This window comes from Ipomoea nil, unplaced genomic scaffold (assembly GCF_001879475.1).
Source record: "Ipomoea nil cultivar Tokyo-kokei standard unplaced genomic scaffold, Asagao_1.1 scaffold0193, whole genome shotgun sequence".
NCBI classification, from domain to species: Eukaryota; Viridiplantae; Streptophyta; class Magnoliopsida; order Solanales; family Convolvulaceae; genus Ipomoea; species Ipomoea nil.
This window is the reverse complement of record NW_017616621.1, coordinates 461,192-470,859: the sequence shown is the minus strand read 5'-3', so window position 1 is coordinate 470,859 and position 9,668 is coordinate 461,192. Positions and strand designations below refer to the sequence as shown.

At 33.6% G+C, this 9,668-nt stretch overlaps 2 protein-coding genes across 2 annotated transcripts; one reads left to right on the top strand and one right to left on the bottom strand.

Moving 5' to 3' along the window:
- Positions 1 to 5,543: 5,543 nt before the first annotated feature.
- Positions 5,544 to 6,742, bottom strand: LOC109188679. The gene is made up of 2 exons (XM_019339307.1): positions 6,276 to 6,742; positions 5,544 to 6,062 (listed from the first exon to the last, which is right to left on the bottom strand). The coding sequence occupies exons 1-2, from the start codon at positions 6,740 to 6,742 to the stop codon at positions 5,555 to 5,557; spliced, it is 975 nt and encodes a 324-aa protein (XP_019194852.1). The 3' UTR covers positions 5,544 to 5,554.
- A 2,033-nt stretch (positions 6,743 to 8,775) lies between these two features.
- On the top strand, positions 8,776 to 9,354 carry LOC109188666. Its single transcript, XM_019339300.1, has one exon. The coding sequence runs from the start codon at positions 8,776 to 8,778 to the stop codon at positions 9,352 to 9,354; it is 579 nt and encodes a 192-aa protein (XP_019194845.1).
- The last annotated feature ends 314 nt before the right edge of the window (positions 9,355 to 9,668 follow it).

Below are 9,668 nucleotides of genomic sequence, written 5' to 3'. Positions count from 1 at the left end.
AAGCAGGGGGATCATTAAAGCGATGAAAATGCAGAACGCAACTGCAAAACTGAGGAGGTTTTTGGAGGGACACAGATCAGATAGCAGAAGTGGCAGCTTTACAGTGACGACAGTAAAGATGATCCATGGGAATTTAAGAGAGTGAGAGGTGGTGGGGACTGGGTAGAATGAAGGAGGGAGGTAGTTTCTTCAGCTTTAGGGTGAAGATCTCAAGATACAATGAAAGATAAAGAAATCATGAGAAGAAAGCTGGCATTTACAGCAGAGATTAGAGCGATAAATAATCCGCAAGGAGAATGATTATTAGAAGAACAAGAAGAAGAAGAAGATGAAGAAGGCTCATCGACGTTTCTCTTCAGGTTTTTTGAATCTTAAGTTTGATTAAATTAATGGTTTTAATATTCAAATCGGATGGGTTTGATTCTCTCCAACTAAAATATATTTTAGATTCCAACATTATGATTTATGCATATACTAATAAATATTGAGAAAATTTTCATATGAAAATTTGATAACATGTGGATTTTTGTTGGGATAGAAGAGTAAAACAAAATCTTTTAAACCAATTATATAAATTTGGGTGAAAATTACTATAATATAGGACTGTTACGATTTAGGAAGAATAGAATCATGCCTCGAGAGTTAATTACCAAAATGGTTCCTTGACTATAGCGAAATTACCAATTTGGTCCTTGACTATTTTTTTTTAACCAATTAAGTCCCTCAACTTTAAAAATTTTAACCAATTTGGTCCTCCATTTGTTTGACTGTTAGTCAACCGTTAACTTGGGACCAAATTGGTAATTTCGCTATAGTCAAGAGACTATTTTGGTAATTAACTTTAGGGGTAGGCAATTCGGTTTAGTTTTATCGAACCGTACCGTACCGAACCGAACCGAACTAGTTTGGTTCTGTAATATACCGAACAACGGAACGGTATTGGATTCTTGTATACCGAACGATTAGATAAAAAATTGATCCGAACCGATCCGAATTGTTCAGTAAAAAATTGAACTGAACCAAATACCGTTTTATTTTTTTAAAATATAATAATAAATAAATAAATAAATAGTAATCCGAAGTTCAAACGGTATTCGGTTCGGTTTAGTTTTTACCGAACAATTCAGTTCGGTTCAAGTTTTTACCGAATCGTTCGGTATACAAGAATCTATTACCGTTTGGTTGTTCGGTATATTACCGAATCTAACTAGTTTGGTACAGTTCGGTTCGAGAAAACTTAACCGAATTGCCCACCCTTAAAGTTAATTACCAAAATGGTCCTTTGACTATAGCGAATTACCAATTTGGTCCCAAGTTAACGGTTGACTAACAGTCAAACAAACGGAGGACCAAATTGATTAAGGTTTTTAAAGTTGAGGGACTTAATTGGTCAAAAAAAATAGTCAAGGACCAAATTGGTAATTTCACTATAGTCAAGAGACCATTTCAGTAATTAACTCCATGCCTCGAGATCAACATCTTAGTTATAAAAACACAATATATATATATATATAACTATTTGGTATAGAAAATATCTAGTACTTGGTAAAAAAGTATTTTTGTCTTGTACATGCATGCGATGGTGAAAGATTTTGGTAATTTTTGTTATTCATATAGTTTGATCAATCTATTCTATCTGACCAAGAATACGATAGGATGAAAATACATACATTAGGCTCTTTAGCATTCTCCGTATAAATAATTTGCTGATAAATAAAACATAGTTTTGATGCGTTGATTTTGTTTAATTAATGTTAAGTGTGTGATGTTTAAGAAATATGATACGATGAGATCTATATGCGAATCTCGGTTGCGAGACTGGCCATTGAACAATATTTTGACCCTTCCTAATTAAACTATAAACGGCAATCTGGCATTCCCACGCGCTTCTCACCTCACGTGCACGTAGTAAGCCGTACACTAATTTTATTTTATTTTATTTTTAAATTTTATAATATGAGGTTTGGTAATCACAAGAAAGTTTGAACTTTTTTAAAAATTTAAATTGTAAAAAAGTTATTCCACTTTGGTACTTAGAAAAGTTCGGATCAATAGGATTTACATTCCATGATATCAAGTAAAACGTAAATTCACCTAGGGGAGGTAGGATTCTTTTTTGCTAGAAATCTACCAAATTTATTCAATTATGTATCATTTTTAAAATCAAGTTAAAAGTCTCTTATAAATATAAAGAATTTGTCTCACATCAAACATTGTTTATTATATAAATTTCCGTCCATATGCGTAGTTAAAGTTTTTTTTGTAATTTAATTTGCAATATGATACATTACATAACGATGCAGTACGTGTGTAGTGTGCATGCAATACTCCATATATTACTTTATTAACTTGAGTTTAATTTTTAGGTAGTTAATTAATTTGATGACTTGATATTTTTTGACATATGGTTCATTAATTTACAAGTAATTTATTAAACTCTCGATTATTTATTATTTTTTTAAATATTTATTTATACAAATTTTTCAAGGGAAGTTGAAACGAACCAAACATGTTACATATGGTTCATTAAGGGGACCGCTTCGTCTCCGGCTAGCCATGGAGACGGTCCCTTTCGTCTCTATGGCCGGGCCGGAGACGAAGAGGCTATTTTTTTTATACTGTTTTTTTAATATAATTTAAATAATTATTTAATTTATAATTATTAAAATAAAAGTTTAAAATTCATTTTAAATAAAGAAATCGACACGTCAGCATATTAACAAGTAAACAAGTCATTTTAGGTTAAATTGCATGAATTTGTGTTGTTCAGGGATCTTTTTTTTTTTTTTTTTTTTTTTTTTTTTTTTTTTTTTTTTTTTAAGTTTAGTGGCCCAATTGCATTTTGGTGTTTAGTTGGATGCCCTGTTTGGCCCTTATTCTTATTATTATATTATATTTTGAAAGTAGATTGAAATTATAGGGGTGTAGAAAAAATAATAGTGAATGCAAATATGTTGATTTGGTAATAATGTAGTCCACTTTTAAAAGTGAAAAAAATAAGTAGATATCTTTAATGGGCTGTTTGGTTCACGGAATAGGCCTGGAATGACATAGCATTCCCAGTAATAGGCATATTCCCCTGTTTGGTAACCACTTGTATTCCCAGGAACATTGTTCCCGGGAATGACATATTCCCCTTGCAAGGGGAATAGAGATTCCTAGGGGCCCCCTGGTATTAGGCTATTCCTGAGTTCTCGGGAATAGCCTAAAGTTTCTATTTTCTATTTTACCCTCCAATTAATGTATTTCCTATTTCACCACCACCATCATCGCCACCGCCGCTACCACCACTAGCACCACCACCCTAGCACCGCCACCAGCACCACCACCCTAGCAGCACCACCGCCACCGCCCACCACCGCCACAACCGCCGCCGCCGCCGCCACCACCACCACAACCGTCGCCGCTGCCGCCACCAGCAGCACCACCCCCACTACCGCCACCGCCACCATCACCACCGCCGCCACCACCATCACCACCGCCGCCACCGCTACCAACGCCACTGCCACCACCACCATCGCCACCATCATATATTTTTATAAGGGTATTTACTTTTAAAACATATTTCATTTCTATTCCTTAAATAAACCAAACACTGTAATGTAATCCTAAAGTCTATTCCTTCCGCAAACCAAACAATAGAATACAATTTTTATTCTATTCCTTGTATATTCCATTCCTTATGGAATAACATTCATATTACCTCAAAATTCGTTCTATGAACCAAATGTGATGTTAGTGTAACCAGATGTTTCAAGTTTAAATACTAGAAATGTAGCTACCTTAAAACTCATAAGTAGTTTGGTGTTGTGATTTGTTACCTTTTGAGATTTTATTAATCACGAATATGATTACTATTGGTGTGTAATTAAGGTTCTAGTGTACATTAGTTGAGAAATGTGGCATGATAAAAAATATATATTTGATGAAGTCACATCCAATATCTCATGTTGTATGTGCCATTTATAATATATACTAGTCGAGGGCACGCGTTTTACGCGAAACGTCATGCCCAACAATCAATTATTATATTCTAATTTTTTATTTTTTTATTTTTAAAACGAGTATGTTCTAATTTTTAAATAATAATATATATAATTTTTAATAATTGTTATATGACAAAATAAATAAGAATACATAAATAAGTTATTCAGATACCAACATGATATACAAGAATTGAATTAAGAACATGCGAGAGGACATTAGATTTGGTTTTGAGGGAGAGAATAGAGATGTTAGCTAGAATAATGTAGTGGTTTTCTAAACAAAAATGTTAAAAAAAAAAAAAGAAGAAGAAAAAGAATGGAGTGTTGGAATGATGGAAAAAAAAGAAGACAAGGATCACATCAAGGCAAAGAGGAAGAAGACAAAAAAATAATAGTAAAGTTGTTATTTCTTTAAGAATTGAGGACAATTAAAATGAAAAAATAAATCAAAAATTAGATAAAAAAAATTTCATCCATTAGATTTTAAATGAGTTAATACCCAAAGTCGTCCTCGACTATAGTGGTTTTTCTCAATTTCGTCCTAAACGACTTTGGTGACCTAATATCGTCCCAAACTTTTGTGTTTCGCTCAATTTAGTCCTCCATTTGTTATTCCGTCAAATTGGTGTTAAATAAAGAGACAATTCAATAATGTCAATATTGATCTCTCTTTACTTTCAACTTGTGAAGTGTGAAATTCCTCTTTCTTGTACGAATTACACCCAGAATTACTCCCGGACCTGCAAATCAAATTTTATATTCGCAGTTTTAGGAGTAATTTTGGGAGTAATTCGTAAAAAAAAAAGGGATTTCGCAGTTCACATGTCCCTGAGTAAAGATATGCCAATATTAAAATTACTGAATTGTCTATTTATTTAACACCAAATGGACAGAATAACAAATGAGGGACTAAATTGTGCAAAAACACAAAAGTCTGAGACTAAATTGAGCGAAACACAAAAGTCTGGGATGATATTAGGTCACCAAAGTCGTTTAGGACGAAATTGAGAAAAATCACTATAGTCGAGGACGATTTTGGGTATTAACTCGATTTTAAATCAATGGTAAGCAAGGGGTGCTATTTTTTAGGGGCAAATGTCAACTCCCAAATATAAGTATAGGGGAGAGAGAAGCTAAATTTGAATATTTTTTGTTATTAATTTTAGTTATGCTAAAAGTGTACGTAACTACTAAGAGCATCTCCAACCCCTCTATCTCCAAAACACCAAATTTTTCCAGCAAATGTCACATCAAAAGGAATATTCCCAGCATATTCTCACACCAAATTTTATTCATCTCCAACCCATTTACACCAAAACACCAAAACACCAAACTTTTACACTAAAATAATTTAATTTCTCAATTATTAGTTCGAATATAATTAGTTTAATATAATTTAGTTCGAACTTAATTAGTTTAATATAAATTATAACTTATGATGTAAATAATAATTTTTATTAATATTAATTTTTTTATAACATTAATTATTTTAAAAAAATTGAATTTAACAATATTTTTGAAAATTGAATTTATTCCAATAATAATATAGCATACAACATCTAGTACATTTAATTATCGGAATTACTATATCGTTCCCACAAATGCTCAATCAATGCATTACGGAGTGCATAATGAGCTTCTTTATCTTTAATTTGTCTATGCCGAGCAAGAAATTCTTGAAATATAATATTTTCATCTCTAGCTATATCAACTTCAGGAGCCGGTGCTTCGTTCCAACCTTGTATATCTGCCTGCTCATCACGTTCATCCTCAATGATCATATTGTGCATTATAATGCACGATGACATTATATCATGCAATACACATTTATCCCAAAAACGCGCCGGTCCCTTGACTATTGCAAATCGTGATTGGAGAACTCCAAATGCACGTTCTACGTCTTTTCTACACGATTCTTGCATCATCGCAAATAACTTCTTTTTTGGCCCTCGAGGTTCATGGATTGTTTGTACCAATGTGGACCATTTTGGATATATACCATCGGCTAAATAATATCCTGTGTTGTAGTTCTGTCCTTGAATAACATAATGACAAGGAGGTGCTACACCGTTTGCAAGATTTGCAAACAAATGAGATGCCTCCAAGACATTAATGTCGTTATTAGACCCTGGCATGCCAAAATGTGCATGTCAAATCCACAAATCATAATCAGCTACAGCTTCAAGAATAATAGTCGGTTCTCTACTCCGCCCAGCATATTGTCCAGCCCAGCCAGTTGGACAATTTTTCCAAGTCCAGTGCATGCAATCTAAACTCCCAAGCATCCCCGGAAAACCACGTTTTTCGCCAATTTGAAGCAACCGTGCAACATCATTAGCATCAGGTGCTCTTAGATATCGCTCCCCAAAGACCTCTACAATTGCTCGACAGAATCTCTTCAAACTTTCAATTGCAGTTGATTCTCCAATCTGGATATATTCATCTGTTGCATCTGCTGGTATTCCGTACGCCAAAATTCGAAACGCCGCTGTAACTTTTTGTAAAGTAGATAAGCCCAGTCTACCGATTCTATCCTTTCGTTGCACAAAATAGTTGTCATGGCCTTTAACAGCATTGGCAATTCGTAGGAACAAATTTCGACTCATTCGAAACCGTCTACGAAACATTGCTTCAGAATATTTTGGATACTCTGAAAAATAATCATTCCATAATCTTCGATCTGCTTCTTCACGATCACGATGAATCACTCTATGACCAAAAGTCGAACCTCCATGGCTTGGGGGTTGATTATCCATATATTCCATGTAGGAAGCTATGGCAAGGTTGTGGCTAGTATATGCATTGGTTAATAATTGTGTTTGTGCTCGTATTGCACTTGCGAGATTGTGCTCGGAATCCGATGATGAGGATGAGGAAGATGAGGATGATGATGAAGAAAATGGCATAGGACGTTTTCCAGTGTTGGAATTCATATTTGAATTCGTATGTTTAGAGATAGATGATAAGGGGATGAATGTTCAATTTGTTGGTGATGCAGAACGTTTTTATAGGGATAAAAGATATCACATGTATCTTTGGTATAAAAGATATCTGAATTGCTTAGAACCGTTAGATTAGATCGCGAAGATCACATCCGTTCATTGGTATGCTTGTCCTTTTCCACACATATTCCAATAAAAGCTATCACATGCATCTTTGAATCAGCTTTTATCTGAATAGCTTAGAACCGTTAGATTAGATCACGAAGATCACATCCGTTCATTGGTATGCTTGTCCTTTTCCACACATATTCCAATAAAAGCTATCACATGCATCTTTGAATTAGCTTTTATCTGAATAGCTTAGAACCGTTAGATTAGATCGTGAAGATCACATCCGTTCATTGGTATGCTTGTCCTTTTCCACACATATTTCAATAAAATCTATCACATGCATCTTTGAATCAGATTTTATCTGAATAGCTTAGAACCGTTAGATTAGATCGTGAAGATCACATCCGTTCATTGGTATGCTTGTCCTTTTCCATACATATTCCAATAAAATCTATCACATACATCTTTGAATCAGCTTTTATCTGAATAGCTTAGAACCGTTAGATTAGATTGTGAAGATCACATCCGTTCATTGGTATGCTTGTCCTTTTCCACACATATTTCAATAAAAGCTATCACATGCATCTTTGAATTAGCTTTTATCTGAATAGCTTAGAACCGTTAGATTAGATCGTGAAGATCACATCCGTTCATTGGTATGCTTGTCCTTTTCCACACATATTTCAATAAAAGCTATCACATGCATCTTTGAATCAGATTTTATCTGAATAGCTTAGAACCGTTAGATTAGATCGTGAAGATCACATCCGTTCATTGGTATGCTTGTCCTTTTCCACACATATTCCAATAAAAGCTATCACATGCATCTTTGAATCAGCTTTTATCTGAATAGCTTAGAACCGTTAGATTAGATCGTGAAGATCACATCCGTTCATTGGTATGCTTGTCCTTTTCCACACATATTCCAATAAAAGCTATCACATGCATCTTTGAATCAGCTTTTATCTGAATAGCTTAGAACCGTTAGATTAGATCGTGAAGATCACATCCGTTCATTGGTATGCTTGTCCTTTTCCACACATATTCCAATAAAAGCTATCACATGCATCTTTGAATCAGCTTTTATCTGAATAGCTTAGAACCGTTAGATTAGATCGTGAAGATCACATCCGTTCATTGGTATGCTTGTATCTTTATAAATACTGCAATTCGATTTTAGAAGTAATATCACCTATCTTTTGAATATCAAAATCTCTTTACATTTCTTTCTAGTTTAATAGTCATTGAAATATGTCAAAAGCCTCACGTTCAATCCGAACTTCCTCATACTCAAATGAAGAAGATAAACTCCTTTGTACTATATTTATGGATATTGCCCAAGATCCTAAAAAGGGCAATGATCGCTCTGGAACAGATTTATGGGAACACATTACACAAGAATATGCTCGTATGCTACCGGCACACATTTGTACTGACCGAACTTCAAGATCGCTGCATAGTCGTTGGGCAATGATATCAACATCGGTCAGCAAACTAAGAGGATGCATTCAACAAATAGAGAACATGAACCCAAGTGGTGCATCTGAACAAGATATTGTGAGTATCTTGTAAATTTGTGTTATTTAGTTTTTTCTTATTTTTTGTTTTAATTGCGTTGTTTAATTTGAATTATATTTTATTTATAACAGCTTGATAGAGCAAAGGAGTTAGTAAAGCAAGATCTCAAATTCAAAGGTGGATTTAAGTTTGATCATGTATGGCCTATTGTCAAAGACATGCAGAAATTTTGCAGAACTGGAAGCTTGCTAAATGTTGGAGGTCGAAAAAGAACTTCTGAAGGATCACAATCACAATCTTTCGGAATTGAGAAGTCAATAGGCTCTTCCTCATTTTCTGTTGATTTGAATGATGATTTTGAATCTGATGAACATTGTAATGAAATGAACAATGTAGGTGAACGTCCTACGAGAAGGAAGAAGGAAAAGATGAAGCAAAAACTCTCGGATGAGCGCAATCAATTTATTGCCGCAATGGAACAACAAACTGCACAATTCAAAGGAATGTTCGAACACAATCATGAGCTACTCCAAAAACAATATGAGCTTGATTTGTTTAAAGCTCAAAATGCAGCGAACAAAATAACATTGGCAAAACAAAAAGAAGATAACAAAATCTTAAGAGTGAATTTAAATTTGATAGAAGATCCAGCTGTGCGTGAGTCGATTAGACGCCAACAACTACAAATTGTTGCAAAGAGAAATCAAGAGCATGGAGAAGGAGTTGAATCAAATCGTGAATTTGATCAATACTTTAACAATTTGGGAGGAAGTGGGAGTGGACTAGGAAATTATTAATTTTATTATATATATATTTTTAATTGTGTTTGCATTTTCTAATATTAATATTATGTCGTATGTATTTTAATTTGTATTATGTTCTAGTCATGTTTGATGTATCTCGTATGTATTTTAACTTTTATTATGTTCTAGTTATGTTTGATGTATTTGAAATTTTAATTAATATATATTCAATATTAGTCTTGTTTCGATCGTATTAATGAGATCTTTAAAATGGTATAATTTTTATTTAATAATACAAACTTTAAATATATGTATTTAACAAAATAAAAAATTACATATAAAACAAATAAAGGATACATTTGGAATTA